The 19601-nt window shown below is 36.7% G+C and overlaps 4 protein-coding genes across 4 annotated transcripts; 2 read left to right on the top strand and 2 right to left on the bottom strand.

Annotated features, from left to right (window-relative positions):
• On the top strand, positions 1-6542 carry egg (SET domain bifurcated histone lysine methyltransferase eggless). Its single transcript, XM_073957999.1, has 11 exons — positions 1-1900; positions 1972-2415; positions 2487-2733; positions 2805-2928; positions 3381-3765; positions 3834-4091; positions 4767-5594; positions 5654-5767; positions 5864-6033; positions 6101-6185; positions 6258-6542. The coding sequence occupies exons 1-11, from the start codon at positions 182-184 to the stop codon at positions 6462-6464; spliced, it is 4581 nt and encodes a 1526-aa protein (XP_073814100.1). The 5' UTR covers positions 1-181; the 3' UTR covers positions 6465-6542.
• Positions 6543-11342: 4800 nt separating this feature from the next.
• Positions 11343-11939, bottom strand: LOC141406215 (mediator of RNA polymerase II transcription subunit 29-like). Its single transcript, XM_073991412.1, has one exon. The coding sequence runs from the start codon at positions 11937-11939 to the stop codon at positions 11526-11528; it is 414 nt and encodes a 137-aa protein (XP_073847513.1). The 3' UTR covers positions 11343-11525.
• Positions 11940-13962: 2023 nt separating this feature from the next.
• On the top strand, positions 13963-14866 carry ix (mediator complex subunit intersex). The gene has a single exon (XM_073989322.1). It carries the CDS (start codon positions 14061-14063, stop codon positions 14667-14669), a length of 609 nt encoding a protein of 202 aa, XP_073845423.1. The 5' UTR covers positions 13963-14060; the 3' UTR covers positions 14670-14866.
• A 576-nt stretch (positions 14867-15442) lies between these two features.
• Positions 15443-16765, bottom strand: LOC141405215 (uncharacterized). The gene is made up of 2 exons (XM_073989309.1): positions 16481-16765; positions 15443-16128 (listed from the first exon to the last, which is right to left on the bottom strand). Exons 1-2 carry the CDS (start codon positions 16677-16679, stop codon positions 15587-15589), a joined length of 741 nt encoding a protein of 246 aa, XP_073845410.1. The 5' UTR covers positions 16680-16765; the 3' UTR covers positions 15443-15586.
• Between the last annotated feature and the right edge of the window lie 2836 nt (positions 16766-19601).

Here is a 19601-nt window from a genome sequence, read left to right as displayed (position 1 = left end):
GATTTGAGCCGATGTAATCGGCGGCGGCTAAAACCTTAAAAAAAGAGAAGCGGCGGCGCGCCGCCGACCGAAAATCGACTCGCTTCCACATCTGACTCCGCATCCTTATTTGTTTGCAAAAAATTGTTTGAGATTAATTTTCAAGTCAAAAGTTTCAAGTTTCTAAAATATACAATTTGAAATGTCTGAAGAAGCTAAAGAAAGTGAATTAAATGAGGGCACAGTAGTTGCGCCTGCACAAATGGATTTACCCAAGGAAAGCAATGAAGAAACGCCGGCTGTTTCCAATGAATCAGTTTTAGAGAAAACAACCTCACAACAGGATACACAAACAACTGAAAAGGAGGCGGTTGTCGAGGAAATGAAAACCGACTTAGAAGACAAAATAGAAACGAAAGATGAAACAGTTCCTTTGATAGACAAAATAACGGAAGAGAGTGTGGATAAAGCAACCGTCCAAACACCGGTTGAGGAGGAACAGTTAGATGGAAAAGATGAGCCGGAAGCAATGGAGACTGATGTTGAAACATTAGCAACAGACGAAAACAAGCTTTTAGATATTCCAGATATTGATGAGGGAGATGAGGATTTAGTTTTAGATACTCCCGCGTTAGAGGAGGAAAGTAAGATTTTAGAGCCAGCTAAGGAGTCAGATGTAGCAGATGAGCCTAAGCCGGATGATGATATTCTGCCACCCATCTCACCAAGAGAACCTAAACACGATGATGATATTCTGCAACCCATCTCACCAAAAGAACCTGCAGACGATGTCCAGGTGAAGAGTCCTTCACCGCCAGTACTAGTTAAAGTGGATGATGTAGAGGCAAAGACTGATACCCAAAAAGAGAGTCCAATACAATCAGTGACAGAAACAGTGGCTATTGACGATGCCAAGGAAAAGAGCCCACAGCCAGAAAAGGATGCCGTGGTAACAGATAGTACACCAAAACCGGTTGCAGAATCCATGGACGATGCTATAGAAAAAAGTGGCCCAGAATCAGTTGAAGTTGCTGAAGATACTACTGCCGAAATTATTACTTCACAACAACCACAACCAGATGATAAGGGAAGTTCAACTACAGAAGACAATAAAAGTCTAAATGATTTGGAATTCAAATCAGATGACACGGATAAAATTGACACGATAAATACAGATTCAAACAAGGATGATGCTATGGAGGAAGATACCACCATTGATCATAGTGAAAATATGGACACATGTGAATCTCAAGAATCTACAAATCTAATTATCGATGAGACATCGGAAGTTAATGAAAATATACAAGAAATGGATGAAGGAAACCAAAATGCCGCAAAGGAAACCGCAACCACTGATGCCACAATTGTAGATCCCACCAAGGACGCAAAAGAGCAAGAGACTGCAAAAGCTAAATCTCCTAATAAAAAATCCGAAAGTCATGATGATGATGATTGTATAACTATTGAACAACCTCCAATGCCCGTTATTGAAATAGATGATGAAGACGATGATGAGATGGAAAACAAAGCGACAGCAGAAAAACAACCAGAGAATGATGAAGTAAAACCCATGGAAACTGATGAAGAATTGGCTAAAGAGTCCAAGAAAAAGACTCCCGAAACTGAGACAAAAGAAGACGATGATAATCTGTTGGCAGTTGTTGCTGAAAAGTCAATGGAAGAAATAAGCAAAGAAGAGGAAGAGAAGAACAAAGCCTCTGAGGAAGATGCCAATGATGAAGACACAACGGACGAAGTCTTCTATAATAAGGAGTGTATTAACTATGAATGTCCTCACAAACATAAACAGTATTTTAAAGTTCCACAATTTGCCTTTAGCTTTTTCAAAGTCAACAAAAAGAAGTTTAAGGTGCAATATATTTGTGCCGATTGCTATGACAAGGCATTGGATATGTATGAGGTATGTAGATCCACCTGATTTTGGGAATTTTAGATATTTTGTTTATACTTATTTCCTTTTCTTCTTTCTAGGAATATTGTGGCTTGATAAGTGCAAAACAACCCTTGCTACTGCAAAATATACCAAGTGGTCGTCAGGAGTTTGTGGAAATTATTGATAGCAGTGATGAAGAGGACACATCTGGTACTTCCAAAGATGTTGAACCAGGCAAATCGGCATTTTCTCAAAATGATTTGTTGCTCATTGAAACAGAGCTAAACAACACCATTAAATCGGTGTTGGAACGTGTTGAAATACAAAATCAATTAACCTGGTCAAAAACCATACTGTCAGAGCGTTTAAAACGTTTAGAAATGGAAACAGAATATGTGGACAATGAACTCAAGTCCCTACAACGAAAGGCTGATAAAATGCATGAAGGTTTATATTCATGTCCGAAGATTAAAATACGCCAACTGCAACCATTGGATTTGAATAGTGGTCGTATTATGGGACTAGAGGCGCCACAGCAAGAGGTACAGATTGGTTCATATTTGGTTGTTTGAATGACCCATAGCATTATGGAATTTGTTTTTTTTACTTTTAGCCCATACCACCCGTTGGAGAAATTGAAAGACCTGCCATACAGTTGAATGGTACCTATTATGCGGTCAAAAATAATGCAATTGCAAGTTGGGTCCCGTGCAGGGTTCTCGAATATGTTGAAGGCATGACAGTGAAAAATGTCAAGTATTATAGAATTAAATTTCTTAAAGCTCAAAATACAACTCTAAAAACAGTACCATCAAAATATTTGGCCTATTATGATCCTCCAAGTGTTCGTTTACCGATTGGTAAGTTCGGGATTTTTTCATATGGTGTGTTTGTGGTTAAATAATTTGTGGTGATGTATGTATATTTATAGGTACTCGAGTAATTGCCTACTTTGATGCCACCTCATTGGCAAGGGGACGCGAAAAAATCAATGTGCAAAGCGCCTTCTATCCCGGTATTATTGCTGAACCATTGAAACCTAATAATAAGTTCAGGTAAATAGTTTTTCTTTCTGATATGTGCGGTCTTCGAAGCCATACCCTGGAACATTCCATGAATGACAATTGACGTCTTAAGAGGTTTTGATATACCTCGTACTGTAAGATGGTTCTTGAAGTCAATTTAAGATGGACTTCCAATGATCTTATCTTCTGTCCTACTGTACAAGGAGTATCTATAGTCCCTTCGGATGTGCCATGGCGTTGGAGGATGCTTTTAGTAAGGGAACGAATCATCGCTGATTGCTTCTTTCTGGTCTTCTTTGTTGTAAAAAGTTTACCAACGGTTTCCAAATTCTTGAGAGGGATAATTTCCAGTAACATCATTTTTACCTATACATATTTGATGTTGTTGTAGCTGTGATGACATTTTCAGTGTCTGGCTTTCATATGTACATATATTCCAGAAGCGAAAAAATAATTTTCTTTTTTATCTCCCCCTCTTTTAGATACCTAATCTTCTACGATGATGGTTACACCCAATATGTCTACCACAAAGATGTGCGCCTAGTTTGCAGCGTTTCGGAAAATGTATGGGAAGATGTTCATCCAGCTTCCAGAGATTTCATACAGAAATATCTAACACAATATTCCATAAATCGTCCCATGGTGCAAACGCAAAAAGGCCAGTCTATGAATACCGAATCGAATGGCTATTGGTTACATGCTCGTGTTGTGGATATTGATTGTAGTTTGGTGCTTATGCAATTTGAGGGTAGTAAGAGTCACACGGAATGGATTTATCGTGGTTCTTTGCGTTTGGGACCGGTGTTTAAAGAATATCAAAAGAGTCTCCAAAAGAATTCTGCTTTACCGGTTTCAAGACTTTCAAGGGTAAGTTTTGAAGCTTGGGGTTTCTGTTTTCCAATTTCAATTGTTTTTTATTTCTGTTATTCGTATAGCGCACGGAACCTTTCATACGTTACACCGAAGATGAAGAATCATCGGCCCAACAACAGCAACAACAACAGCAGCAGCAACAGCAACAAGCTGAGAAAACAAATGAAACCAATAGAGCTGTGGCCCGTAAAACATTTGGACGTCCAGAGTCTATGATGAATAATACATCGGCATCATCTGCTCCAGCACCAACACCACCCGTTAAACATTTGAATAATTCAACAATTTATGTTGAAGATGAGAATAAACCTAAAGGAAAGGTGAGTAAAACATCTCTGGTCTTGTTTAGGGCACCACCCGGACTGCTATGAAACGTTGGTTAAAAGGATAGGTCTCGTCACGACTACGAAGATATGTTTTTAACTGTGTCGTGATTACAGTTCCCGTATTTTTGGTACATAGTAAAACAAAGAAAAGTGGGAAATGTCAAAAAATGCCTTGATGTTTAAAAATGGCAGAAATTGCGACTCCACCAACGCAGCGGGTTCATGGAGCCGTAATGACCCAAAACCAAAAGCGTTTCGGTTAGCGGCTGCTAGCCCAACATCAAACCTTTGCTGCTACAACAACAATCTAAATTGCAGTATTCTTCTCACACAAAAATTCAACATTTTTCGCAAAAGTGCAGTTTAGGTACATGTCTCGATTCGTTTTGGACTTTTTGGAGCAGGTAGTCCTCGCGGCCTCTATTAATGTGGTACATTTTTTTTTGGGGTGGGGCAAGGCAATATCTTCTGCGATAATGGCCTAAGAGCCTAAAACTCCTGTCGGCACAAATTAAATGACTGGCCTCATAACTTACGAAATTAGTATCCAAATTGGCCGAAGTTTTCGTCTCCTAAAATTTCGAACAATACCGTGGGGTAACTCGCTAACAAAAGTTTAACATTTCGCTTAATTTCCCTTGATTTTATTATTTTGTGTTTTTATTTCAGGTTGTTTATTATACCGCCAAAAGAAACTTACCGCCGCGTAAATTTACACCGCACAAATGTTCGCCAGATTGTCTCTTTGAAATCACTCATAATTTGAGTGCCTATAGCCCTCTATCAAAACCATTGCTTTCCGGCTGGGAACGTTTTATTTTAAGGCAAAAAATCAAAAAAGTTGTTACATATCGTGGTCCATGTGGCAAGATTATGCGAAACATGAAGGAGTTACGCCATTATTTGCGTACTACGAACAACACCTTAAATGTGGATAATTTTGATTTTAGTCCCGAAATCAATTGTTTGGCTGAATATGTCATTGACAGTGCCATTGTTCAGAAACGCGACATATCCAATGGCCAGGAAAAAATGGCTATACCATTGGTTAATTACTATGACAACACCTTGCCACCGGAATGTAAATATTCGGCCAAGGTTATACCCACAGAGGGAGTTCATATAAATACCGATCCAGAATTCTTTGTCGGTTGTGAGTGTGAAGATGATTGTTCGGACAAATCAAAATGTTCTTGCTGGCAGCTGACACTGGCTGGTGCCAAGTATGGTAATCCAAATACCCCGACTGAGGAAGTGGGTTATCAATATAAACGGCTGTTGGAGCATGTACCCACAGGAATTTATGAATGTAATGCACGTTGCAAGTGTAAGAAGAATTGCTTGAATCGGGTTGTCCAACATTCGTTACAAATTAAATTGCAAGTTTTTAAAACATCGAATAGAGGATGGGGTCTGCGTTGCATTAATGATGTGCCACGTGGTAGTTTTGTGTGCATTTATGCTGGGCATTTGCTGACTGAGGCAAAGGCAAATGAGGTAAGGGCGCAATTTAACACCTAAGACAAATCTCAATTGAAAAATATTGATCTTTTTAGGGAGGTCAAGATGCCGGAGATGAGTATTTTGCAGAGTTGGATTATATAGAAGTTGCCGAACAAATTAAAGAAGGTTATGAGTCGGAGGTAGAACCACCAGAACCAGAAGAAGAGGTAAAAAAATAATCAGTTGTATACACTTACCCATCAATAACAGAAGGACTCCTTTATGTTTACCGTTAAATGTTTCCCTTCCTTTTCTTATAACAGGAACCTTATCAACCAGAATTGGATGAAGAGTTCACACCAAGCAAATCATTCTTGACACGATCCAAGAAACAAAATAAATCCAATAGCACTAATAATGAGGATTCACAAGAGAGACAAGTTATAAACTTTAATCCAAATGCGGACATGAATGAGGACTCTGTAAGGGAAAAGTAAGTAAATATGTCAAAGAAGAATTTGATCACAATGCACAATTTAATTTGTTTACCATTCATTTAGTTCCATACGTAAACTCTATGGCAAAGATGAGGCTTGTTATGTTATGGATGCCAAAATATCTGGCAATTTGGGACGTTATTTCAATGTAGGTATTATCTCATATATTCATTTGTTTTAGTAAAACATTTGTCTTTTGTTCTTCTACTTCACTTGCCAGCATTCCTGTTCACCCAATATGTTTGTACAGAATGTTTTTGTCGACACACACGATTTGCGTTTCCCTTGGGTGGCTTTCTTTGCTTCCTGTAATATACGTGCTGGCACAGAATTAACATGGAATTATAATTATGAAGTTGGTGTAGTTCCCGGTAAAGTTTTATATTGTCAATGTGGCGCTCCTAATTGCCGTTTACGTCTACTTTAAAGAATTGATTTCTGTAAAATGTGAAATGAACTACTTTTATTTGTGTTTATAAAAAAACTGATAGAATTGGAATTGGCATTTATGGACTTTTGATTTTTTGGGGGCTCTTTTAAAATTTATTGTTTCACTTCAATTTAAAGCGTCGATTATAATTTTTTTGCACGAAATTCCAACGAATCTATCTTTCGAGATCGCAACGGTAATTTTTTGAGACGCGCTTTTGCAATACACGAAAAAGGTCAGTGGTATGAAAACTTCAATAAACACTGACGAAAACGGCGTCGCCAGATACATTCTTTGGCTGTGATATATGAACTGCGTATAGTTTTAATAGTTCTTTTCATGGAATCGTTTCATTGAACAAGAGGAAAAAGCGAAAAGTCGCAAGCCTTTTAAGCAGAGCGGAGCAAAACCGAGAGAGGCAAATTTAAGGGAGAATTAATATTTAATTTTTCTTGATGTTTCATTACTTATATCAATAAATAAAATAAATTTATTTCATTACTTATTTTGTCTAAAATCGTCCACAATGCAAATTATTAGAAAATATAAATAAAAAAATTCCATAAACTTTTAATTGTTCATAAAAATATATTGAAAATAATTTGGTGTTTCTTTGGAAAAGCCGAAAAGTGAGTGTGATTCTCATTCATATGAGAATACTAGACACTTAAAGAGTTCGGTTTTTCGCTAAAAAGGCATCATCATAGACTAATTAATGTAGAGACAAAGAATGGCTCTCACTATTTATCTGCGGCGACACAGATGTCGTTTACGCATGTTTGTGGTTTGAGTGACAGCTACTTGTTTCACTCAAACGAAAACTCCTAAAAATATTAACATTTACGAACTATATGCCTATCAAAAAGATTGACATAGTTAATTTCACATGTAAAGTACATTTTAAAGTGGCGAAGTTTGCAAACAGAGACCCTATTTGGTAGAAAAACAAATAAATTGTTTTCGAAGTTGAGTCATTTGACTAGCCCCAGTCTGGCTTGAGTCAGATGACTAGCCCCAAATCGATTCGTGCGACATCTGGTTGAGAATGAAAAATGAGAGCGTTCGTAGTCTCTACTTAATTAGTCTATGGCATCATTTCAAAAACTGAGAAGCCAATTGATAATTCCCTTCGCCGGGATGAAATCATGATATTGGTAGCGATCAGTAAAATTTTGCAACACTGTCAGTTCGTTTTGAAAAACATTACTCTCTGTAATAGAGGGTAATAAATGAAGTTGAGCCAATGGGGGAATACTCCACTCAAACAATCGAAAATGAGATTGAACTTCAACAATAAACAAAACAAACAAAAACAAGTAAGAACAGACTATAGTCGGACGGGGCCGACCATGTGATACCCTATACCACTAAACGCGTCTTCTTGGGATAAAGTTATAAGATGTGCATTAGAAATTTTACCAATTTTCACACAAAAGTTTTGATCAATTTAACCCGCTAAATATTATCCGATCATACCGTTGACTTGCACGCTACTTCTTCATCTCAAACCAAAACTACGTTTAAAATTTCGCGCCGATCGGACTATTATTGCGACCTACAGAGCGGCTACAAAATCGAGCAAAAATTTTGTTTTTGGTCCATTTCATCCCTTTAACATTTCACGATCATCGCCAAAAACTAATCAGTTCTATTCTGGTCCAAACCCGACCTCCATACTAAATTTCGTGACAATCGGTCCATAATTGCGGCCTCTAGCTTGATTACAATTTTTAATGGACGGACAGACGGACGGACGGACACACATCGCTAAATCGCTTTATCTCGTCGAGATATGAAGTTTGGTATACCACATGAGGGGTCTACGACGAATATTTCGCGGCGTTACATGAATTTTTGGGAAAACAAACTTATTATACCCTTTTCCACATTGTGGTATAGGGTATAAACAGCCGAGGCACGGGCGAATGAATGGAGCTTTGTTAAAAAACAAAAAAACAAAATTCCAATAACAACCTCACAGGCAACTGTGTTGGTGTTCTTTTCAACTCACAGAATTCGAAGAATTCTTAGCTGATACGTGCTGACATGTTGCAAAATATTTTGATTTTGGTGTTTCTTTGGAAAAGCCGAAAAGTGAGTGTGATTCTCATTCATATGAGAATACTAGACACTTAAAGAGTTCGGTTTTTCGCTAAAAAGGCATCATTTCAAAAACTGAGAAGCCAATTGATAATTCCCTTCGCCGGGATGAAATCATGATATTGGTAGCGATCAGTAAAATTTTGCAACACTGTCAGTTCGTTTTGAAAAACATTACTCTCTGTAATAGAGGGTAATAAATGAAGTTGAGCCAATGGGGGAATACTCCACTCAAACAATCGAAAATGAGATTGAACTTCAACAATAAACAAAACAAACAAAAAACAGCCGAGGCACGGGCGAATGAATGGAGCTTTGTTAAAAAACAAAAAAACAAAATTCCAATAACAACCTCACAGGCAACTGTGTTGGTGTTCTTTTCAACTCACAGAATTCGAAGAATTCTTAGTTGATACGTGCTGACATGTTGCAAAATATTTTGATTTTGGTGTTTCTTTGGAAAAGCCGAAAAGTGAGTGTGATTCTCATTCATATGAGAATACTAGACACTTAAAAAGTTCGGTTTTTCGCTAAAAAGGCATCATTTCAAAAACTGAGAAGCCAATTGATAATTCCCTTCGCCGGGATGAAATCATGATATTGGTAGCGATCAGTAAAATTTTGCAACACTGTCAGTTCGTTTTGAAAAACATTACTCTCTGTAATGCCATGTTCATACCAGCGTTTGAATAACGTCGTTCGTTCTCATAATTACGTACACGAATTAACCCGTTCATACGACATGGTACATCATTCGTAGCAACATGATTCATATTTTCATAGTTTTTGTTTACTGATTTTAAAGAAAGTTTCAGCCAGAAGACGAGTAAAGTTAATTGATATGAACTGAAAAAATATTTGTTCTTCTTTCAGATATCTATTTAATATTAAATTATATTAGTTTCATTCATGTTTTCTATTTTTTCTCACAATTTTGGTGTTTTCAGATAATTTTAAAATTTTTCTATTTTAAAAATTAACGAGAGAGAGGCCTGCCAAAATAACTTTTTGGTATACAGACTTTCCGGCAGGCATTTGATTTTTGTTTTGAAATGTGTACGTGAATTTGAAACGAGGGACAAGAAATGAAAATGCAATGAAAGAGAAGATAAAATTTGCTTTGATTTGAATGTATACTAGTCGTTAAACCGTTTACTTTTCATTCATATTTTGCAGTTTTTCTAAAAATGTTTGGGTTTTTAAAAAATTTTTAAATTTTGTATTTTTCCTGTCATAATTAATTTTTTTCGATAAATTCTCTCATTTGTTAGAGATGGGACATATTTTATCGTCGTTCTGAGAGTGATTTAAATTGAACAATGTACACAAATCGTTGTTCGTTCTCAATATTTTGTATGGGAAATTAAGTAATTACATCGTAATTTGGGGTCGAACAACGAATAGAGAGCGAAACACCGTCAGTCTGAACAAGGCATAATAGAGGGTAATAAATGAAGTTGAGCCAATGGGGGAATACTCCACTCAAACAATCGAAAATACAAAATTATTCAGAATTTATGGAAAAAATGAATGAAATGTGTGTAGTTAAATATAGAAGATACATTTGAAGGAAAGTCTACTGTTTTTCCTATTCATTTAATGTATATTTTATGTGTTTTCGGTTCAAATTTTCGTGAAAACAAGGAAACAAAAATGAAGGAAATTGTGTTTATGTTTCTGTTATGCCTTGTTCAGACTGACGGTATTTCGCTCTCTATTCGTTGTTCGACCCCAAATTACCATGTAATTACTTCATTTCCCATACAAAATATTGAGAACGAACAACGATTTGTGTACATTGTTCAATTTAAATTACTCTGAGAACGACGATAAAATATGTCCCATCTCTAACAAATGAGAGAATTTATCGAAATAAATAAATTATGACAGGAAAAATATAAAATTTAAAAATGTATTAAAAACCCAAATATTTTTAGAAAAACTGCAAAGTATGAATGAAAAGTAAACTGTTTAACGACTAATATACATTCAAATCATAGCAAATTGTGTCTTCTCTTTCATTGCACTTGCATTTCTTTTCCATCGTTTCAAATTCGCGTACAAATTTAGAAACAAAAATCAAATGCCTGCCGGAAAGTCTGTATACCAAAAAGTTATTTTGGCAGGTCTCTCTGTCGTTAATTTTTAAAATAGAAAAATTTAAAAATATACTGAAAACACCAAAATTGTGAGAAAAAACAGAAAACATGAATGAAACTAATATAATTTAATATTAAATAGATATCTGCAGGAAGGACAAATATATTTTCAGTTCATGTCAAGTAACTTTACTCGTCTTTTGGCTGAAACTTTCTTTAAAATCAGTAAACAAAAACTATGAAAATATGAATCATGTTGCTATGAATGATGTACCATGTCGTATGAACGGGTTAATTCGTGTACGTAATTATGAGAACGAACGACGTTATTCAAATGCTGGTATGAACATGGCATTAATTACGAATGGTGTCGTGGAAACGGGTTAATTTGTGTACGTCGTTCGACAGGCGAACAACGTAATTGAAACGCTCGTGTGAACATGACATAAGAATACATGTGTTCTACTTTTTGCACCACACACGACCTGGGAATACGGTCGTATTTAGGCATAGCAGTAAAAGTTTTCATTTCATAGAAACAGAATTGAGCTCCTGGCATATTGTGTTAAAACATTTGAAAATTTAACTTTAAATTTGTTGCTTCTTCTCTCAAAGTGTTTATTCTCATTTCTCCAATCAGTGGCCGGGTGTTTGAAAAACTTAATTTGTTGTAAGTAAATTGTGATTCCAAATTTATTGTATAGTTGCTGGGTATTTGTTATATACTTATATATCTTTAATGATTTGCCTTAACACTAAACTAAAACTAATTTAGCATGAATTGTTTTTTCCCTCTGCTATGCTGCCCGTAATACATCTGCTGTATATCAGAAAAATTTCAATCCATGTCAAATCATCATCAATCGGCTTGCGATATATTTTGCGAAGCACTAATAAGAGTATCCCGCAAATCCTTGGTGCTTTGTATATGCACCCTCACAGTATTCAAGAATGTAGGATATGGCATTGGTCCCTGAGTAGTATCGTGTAAGTAGGGTTCTGTACGTAAAGTTGTTACAGCTCCGGGAATATAATGTTGACTGGAGGATAACTGTTGCATGCACTGCATAGCAGTTTTAAGATGTAATTCGATTTGGTCACAATAGGCATAGAACTCCTCTAGATGTTTATCAAATCTATTCGCATTCAACATTGTATCACGCTTTAGATTATCGGCCATATTATTCTGTTGCAAAGTGAAGGCAGCTCCACGAAACGTGGTCAGCAAGGATTCACGCATTGGAATAAAGAGGCATTTAACTTGTGATTTCATGGCATCTTTTGCATTGGTTCAAATGAAGTCGTGGAAGATCCGATCTTTTCATTAGCATTTGAACAATGCAAAGAAAGTCGTGAAAGATCCGACCTTTTCATCAGCATTTGAACCCATGCAAAGGAAGTCTTGAAAGATCCGATCTTTTCATCAGCATTTGAACCAATTCCATCGATCCAATAGAGATGAATTTTGTGTTTTTACTTATACACATTTTTCTAAATATATACGATTAATTATTTACAATAGGTTTGATGTTGTAGGAGACTCGAAATCACAACCAACTTTGTTAAAACTCTCGTGGTAATGATAATGACATTGCAAAGGGTTGGTGAAAATGACATGCCAAAGCATTAGTGGAAATGACATGCCAAACAATTGGTGAACATGACATGTCAAAGCATTGGATCCAAAAATTAATAACATCTTTTGGGGTGTACGTTCATATAAAATTCATCGATGATGATGCTAAAAAGATGACATGCCAGATCACTTTCACCCATGATTGAATGGCATCTTTGGCATCGAACATTTTGCTGGGTACCCAGCAAAATTTGAAGGAAGGGGTTCTATGCGATGACGTGATTTCATGGCATATTTTGCATTGGCAAGCAAGTCGTGAAAGATCCGATCTTTTCATTAGCATTTATACCCATGCAAAGGAAGTCGTGAAATATCCGATCTGTTCATCAGCATTTGAATCATTTGTACAGATCACTAGAAACAAACAAGTCGATTTGTACATCCGTACATGTAGCGACATCAAAACAAAAGAGTATACATTTCCAAAATTTTTGTTATAAAATTACAAATTAAATGTTGGTTCACGAACTAGAAATTCTTAAAGGAGTGCTGTTGGATTCCATGTCGAAATCTCAACTGATGATGAGAAGATAATAGAAAAGTTTTTGTAAGATGAAACAAAATCAGTGGCTGAGAGTGGACGAAGTAAACTCTGTTGCGGTGCAGCGGCGGTGATAAAATTGAAATTTTGGGTGTAAACTTTATGCTGATAAATTTGTTCTAGTTATTTCATGAATTAGTTTGAATTAATAAAGAGTTTGGTTTGTCATGAAAATCATATTTCAATACAGAATTTTCCAAAAAAGACATGAAAATGTCATGCCAAAGGGTAGGTGAAAATGACATGTCAAAGCATTGGTCTAAATGATATGCTTAGGATCCGACAATGAATGTCATCTTAAGATCCGAAAATGAATGTCATCTTATGGTGGTGGTCACGCTCATATAAAATTCATGAGTGAAAATGCTAAAAAGATGACATGTCAGATCAATTGCACCCATGATTCAATAGCATCCTTGGCATCGAAGATTTTGCTGGGTACGTTTTCACAATTTACCTGTGTGCCAGCACTCAGGCTTGCTCACCCCTGCTTTTAAGCAAGTAATAAGCAAAAGATAATTGTAGCAGAAAAAGGGCAAAAAATCCGATCTTCACCGCATCATGTTGCGCAGTATTTATCAAATTTATGGAGGGCTACCTTATCTGTTGCGCTGCGATTGATATTTACATATGTATTAAGTAGTGTTGTGAGAACTGACATTTGCGAAGAAAACAAGAAAAAACAGTTAGAAATGACAGATTTGTGTTATGTATTTAATATATTATAATATTAATAATTAATATAATACTAATAATGTATTTTACAAAAAGTAAACGATGTCTGCTTTGAAATTTTTTAGATTGCAATTAGGAATGCATCAGATATAAACGTGATGCGTTCATTGTGTGCCTTCATAAACGCAGTAAAATTACATGTCTTTTTTTGCAATACGCGTGTTCCCACACATCTTTACTTTGTCTTCATGTTAAATTGTCAACATGTGCAAAGTAGTTCTCGGAGAACAAAGTAGATTTGAATAAACCAATTCTCGCGAAAATGCAACGGTCATTTTTTTGTCGGGCGCACTTTTACAGTAAATAAAAAAGCTCAGTACTATGAAAACTTCAGATAAAAACGGCGTCGCAAAATACATTATTTGGCTTTGATCTGTGATGTATAGTTTTCATAGTTCATTTCACGGAATCGTTCCATTGCAAAAGTGAAAACCCAGAAGTCCCAAATAAACAAAAGATAATTGTAGCAAAAAAGGGAAAAAATGAATCCAAACATGAATATGCACGCCATGCCACAGCAGCAACAACAAATTGGTGGAGTTGGTCCAAATCCGATGGGTGTGTCGCCATTAATGCAATCTTCTCCGCAACAACCACAGCAACAACAAATGGCCAATCCTCAACAGCAGCAGCAACAACAACAACAGCAGCAGCAACAACAGGCTGAAAAGCTCGACAACATTTCCAAAGTTAAATGCCTCTTTATTCCAATGCGTGAGTCCTTGCTGACCACGTTTCGTGGAGCTGCCTTCACTTTACAACAGAATAATATGGCCGATAATCTAAAGCGTGATACAATGTTGAATGCGAATAGATTTGATAAACATCTAGAGGAGTTCTATGCCTATTGTGACCAAATCGAATTGCATCTTAAAACTGCTATGCAGTGCATGCAACAGTTATCCTCCAGTCAACATTATATTCCCGGAGCTGTAACAACTTTACGTACAGAACCCTACTTACACGATACAACTCAGGGACCAATGCCATATCCCACATTCTTAAATACTGTGAGGGTGCATATACAAAGCACCAAGGATTTGCGGGATACTCTTATTAGTGCTTCGCAAAATATATCACAAGCCGATTGATGATGATTTGACATGGATTGAAATTTTTCTGATATACAGCAGATGTATTAGGGGCAGCATAGCAGCGGAAAAAGAAACAATTCATGTAAAATTAATTTTAGTTTAGTGTTAAGGCAAATCATTCAAGATATATAAGTATATAACATATACCCAGCAACTATACAATAAATTTGGAATCACAATTTACTTACAACAAATTAAGTTTTTCAAACACCCGGCCACTGATTGGAGAAATGAGAATAAACACTTTGAGAGAAGAAGCAACAAATTTAAAGGTAAATTTTCAACATGCCTGGAGCCATGATACAATAAGAAGGTAGCATTATCAGCCCAGCTGAAGCCCAGCTGATGGTAACATAATGTGTCAATTGCATTGAATTTATTTCAAATTTTGACATCTTATGTTACCAAAAACGGCAGTTGCTGCTACCTTCTTATTGTATCATGCCAGGAGCTCAATTCTGTTTTTATGAAAATGTGAAATGAAAACTTTCACAAAGGAAAAAACTGTCAAATGAAAAAAATTATAAAGGAAATATTTTTCATTTCGAATCCAGCCCCAGGGGTTGTTCCAGAACCTGCAAGAAGCTACTAATTTTTATTACGATAACAATTTTTCCTTTATGATATCGAAAAAAAAATAGTAAAAATTAGTAGATTCTTGCGTACTGGAATAGAGCAAATGTTGATAAAACCCCTATACTCTATAAAATTTTGTAAGTTGCGGACCTAGCAGTTCCCCCAAAAATTGTAGTATCTTACGAATTGTAGAGTTTTATTTAATTCAAGCAGTGGAAATGTTTATTCATATTTTGTTTATTAATTTAACAAAGGAATTTATCAGTAAAAAAACTTAGATGTTAATTCAAAACTTAAACTTCGGTTTCATTATAGTAAGAAAAAACCCCTTCCTCTCTTTAATCCTCTTCATCTGATTCCTGTTCGGCCAATTGTTGTAGGCGGGCTTTAAACAGATTATCATCGACCAAATGTTGTTGCTGAACAAATTGTTTATTACCACAACCTGCCACTGGACATCTCAAGCGTTTGTTTACACTGATAGCCTCCAAAATGTGACACTTTTCATAATGATGACCACATATTGTATTCTTAACAGGATTCGACATTCGCTGTTTTGTTATGGGATCATTAACGTTAATTTCACTTTCCATAACAAAATCATCACATTCCACTCGACTTGGTCCGCTACCAGAGGCACCATCTTGTAAATTTTTCATTTGTATTAGTTGATCACGAAAGTTTTTAAATTCTGTTGTATTTCTGGGATTATATTTTTTGCTTTCTTTATTTCGTTGTTGGTTTTTGTATTCCTCAACAAATTCCGCCATTGTGCGCATTTCTTTGGCACACTCCAAGCTGGACTCATGACGTTTGAATTGTTCATAAATTGTGCACAGATCCGCAGCTAGATTTAGAAATGTATCGGGATTTTGGGTATCTGAAAGAAAAAAAAGTATTTTCAATTCAATTCAATTTATTTAATCACATGTTTTCGAACAACCTAGACAATGTAATTGTAACAAATTATAATCACCATCCACAAGTATTTTTTGTAAAGATTTGAAGTTTTTCAAACTTTAGATAATTGGATGTTTTGCACTTTGGTTCATTTATATAAATGTGTCCCCTATGTACTGAGATCAACGCGCAATCTGTAGAGTGTTACTCTGCGTTCCACTATACCGGTGTAATTTTTTGGATTGGCTATGTAACAAATTCACAGATTGGTGTAAATTTCAAATTTGATGAATACGGCGCAAAAGTTAGATTTGTGTTGTTGTTTTTCTTACCCGCTCCACCAAATGTTAAAGCCAAGTTATATGTATCCAAAAGGCATTGGCGGGCATTTTCCAAGTCAGATTTTAGTTGGGCATTCATTTTTTTCCTTTTTCTAACTTCAAATTTATCAAATTTATAAAAATGCTCAGAAGGCCAAAACCAATGAAACCAATCAAAACGCAAAACGAATGATTTATTCTGAGCTGTCATTTTCCAGTGAATGTGGCTTATTTATAATCGATATATTTTCGATAAAGTTAACAGCTGATTTTGCCTCTTGTGAAAATGCTGCAGTTTGGCGTGTTTTGCCATTGTTGGCATAATTTTTCCCGTCATATTTGCTCTATTGTTTTCCTGAAGTGGCACAGTGGTGGCTTGATGGAGTAGTAGAATTCAATGATTTGTGACACCGATCCACAGCAAACAATAGAGCAAATATGACGGGAAAAATTATGGCAAAACACGCCAAACTGCAGCATATCAAGGGCAATCTGGCCAATCCCGTCCAAGTCAAGAACCGCCTCACTGCTCTCAATGAGGTCACTGCAGAATAGGATCCATGACGAGCACATGGGAAGCAGACCACACAGCTGACTACTGCAAACTGTGCAAGGATGAGGAAGAAATAGAAATGATCGAGCACCTTTTATGTCGCTGTCCTATGCTCCTTTCCAGAAGACAATGCACCATGGGTGTGCACACCATCCAATCTCTTACAGCATTCTACCAAGCAAAGCCGTCGGATCTATTACACATGGCAAAAGGCTTAAAATGGCTCCAACGGGCTGGGAACAGGACAAGCACCATCCCTACCCAGTAGCATTGTCAACCACGTCCGAGCTACAACTAACCTCTATTTTCACAACTACAATTTCACTACTTCTATATCTAACTACCACATCTACACTCTCATCTACAATAGGTGTGTACGATAATTTCGCAAGTGAAAAGTACTTGCAAGCACTCAGCAAGTTCTCAGTAACCTCTCTCCATCAATTTTACTCTCTCGAAGCAAAAATTTTGCAGATTGTTATCGAATAGCAATTTGCCAAATCTAGCAAGAAGTCAGCTGATTTGATAAGAAGAAGTTGGCGGAAAAGATTAAATTTAACAATTGAAGGTTTCTACCATTTTTTTTAATTTCCATTTATCACCACAAACATCGTTTTCCATAATTAATTTAATAATTTGTTGCCTTTTTTATGTCTATTTATTTCAATAGCGTTTGTTTATGTTTTTGCCAAGATGTCCACCAAAAAACATTCGAATTTAAATCAGCTGATCGAACTTGCAAATTCTTACAAGAAACATTTTCCTTGCAAAAACTTGTAAACAAAACTCTCCAATATTCTCTGACAATTGTCTCCAAATTCTCTCTCTTTTACTTTGCAAGTTTGTTATCGAACAGCATTTTGTAAAAGTTTGTGCAAATTTGCACAATCTTTTGGGATATCGTGCAGACCCAATCTCTTTCTACTCCTACAGTTGCATCCGAAAAGTACACCCAATCTGCAGACAACGTCTATACATCACTACATCTCACCCGTCATCACCTTCAATACCATCACCACCACACCTGAACTATTGGGTTCTACGCATCTACAACCACATCACGTCTACCCACAACTACATCTCCTTTATATCATAACCACAACTATAATCCGTTTCAACATTCCTTGCCTCTAGAGAGCCCTGCTTTACAAGTCGATTTGTAGATCCCTACAAGACAAAAAAAACCCAGATGTAAGTCCCAATTTACATTAGGCGAGTTTACTTGCGGCAATTGTCAGTTTGTAGGTGAGAGAGGGTGCTGAGAGGCAAAGGGTTACCATATGCCTCACCTCTCTCTCCTACAAAATGACAATTGCCGCAAGTAAACTCGCCCAATGTAAATTGGGACTAAATACTGTTCTAATGCTTGGTTTACATTTACGAAATCTCATCTGGATTTCATTTGACGTTTAACCTATGGATTTGGCAGTTGAAATCGAGTGGATTTCGTAAATGCAAACTTAGCATAAGTCTTTGAAAAAAATGTACATTTCCAAACTGTTCGTAAAATAAAATTCACGAAATAGTAATTTGCAGTGAGAGTCCATGTCGCAATCTGTACTGGTGATGGGAACTGAAAAACTTTTGTAAGATGAATCAATCAGTTGCGGAGAAATTAAACTATGTTGCGAGTAGCGGCGGTGCTTAAACTACAACAGCTGGACGGCCGAATGTCAAGTAACTCAATAAAGTTCTCAACCTGTCGCTAGCCACACACATCGTTTCCGAAGTCTGGAAAATATACCAGCTACTGAAGCCTAGCAAGGATGCCAGCAAAGGTAAATCGTGCAGACCAATTTCGCTTTTGTCGCCCTTAACAAAGGCCCTTGAGGCTTTAGTCCTCCCCAGCATCAGAAATAACTGTCTAGTTGCCGATCAATAACATGGGATCCGCAAGCAGCACAACAACTGCGCTGCACGCGATCTCCACACATATTAGTCGAGGACCAAGATCTATTTAATTTCATCATGTCGAGGACTCAATCAAAGTAAGCCGTGTGATAGAACAGTGATAGTTACCCTTTGAGACTGTCAAGCACTCCACGCTGTTTAAGTTCATCGAGCAGACTACGCTCCGGCCAAGTTTGAAACGTTGGATAATAAATTATATGTTTGGACGCCTGTCGTGCGTAGAAATTAGGATCAAGATGTCCGAGACCCGTAGAGTGAAACTTGGAGTTGTCCGAGGTGATATTGCAGGAACTGTCTAACATATAACGTATGCGGATGATTGTACGATCTTGGTATCAGGTGCCTTCCCTGATGACATTTGTGAATGGCTGAATTCATTTTTGTCTGATCTTACCACCTTTTTTCACGCGAGGAATATACAAATTACAGCCAATAAATCTATGGCCACTTTGTTCACCATTTGGGCGGCAGAGTTGAGAATAATAGAGTTGAATGTCATGGTCGATGGGAGCAGAACCAGGATCAACAAGCCTATCAAGCAGGTTTAAGAAGTATTCACATGAATGCAGTTGCAGATCCAATAAACAACTCTCTATCGTCTGCATGCGGTCCTCGGAGAATATCCACCATTTATCTCAGCTGAGGAGCGTCAAAGCAGAGTATTTTGAC

Source organism: Musca autumnalis, unplaced genomic scaffold (assembly GCF_047663935.1).
Source record: "Musca autumnalis isolate F117 unplaced genomic scaffold, ASM4766393v1 scaffold_5, whole genome shotgun sequence".
NCBI lineage: Eukaryota > Metazoa > Arthropoda > Insecta > Diptera > Muscidae > Musca > Musca autumnalis.
This window is presented reverse-complemented; position numbering and strand designations above follow the sequence as displayed.

Excerpts from the sequence above, each read along its gene's own strand:
- egg (XM_073957999.1), top strand. The coding sequence starts at position 182 with ATGTCTGAAGAAGCTAAAGAAAGTGAATTAAATGAGGGCACAGTAGTT. Across the intron at positions 5,595-5,653 it reads CTGAGGCAAAGGCAAATGAG|GGAGGTCAAGATGCCGGAGA; the intron begins GTAAGGGCGCAA and ends TGATCTTTTTAG. Across the intron at positions 5,768-5,863 it reads CACCAGAACCAGAAGAAGAG|GAACCTTATCAACCAGAATT; the intron begins GTAAAAAAATAA and ends TTCTTATAACAG.
- LOC141406215 (XM_073991412.1), bottom strand. The coding sequence starts at position 11,939 with ATGAAATCACAAGTTAAATGCCTCTTTATTCCAATGCGTGAATCCTTG.
- ix (XM_073989322.1), top strand. The coding sequence starts at position 14,061 with ATGAATCCAAACATGAATATGCACGCCATGCCACAGCAGCAACAACAA.
- LOC141405215 (XM_073989309.1), bottom strand. The coding sequence starts at position 16,679 with ATGACAGCTCAGAATAAATCATTCGTTTTGCGTTTTGATTGGTTTCAT. Across the intron at positions 16,129-16,480 it reads TTTAACATTTGGTGGAGCGG|ATACCCAAAATCCCGATACA; the intron begins GTAAGAAAAACA and ends TTTTTCTTTCAG.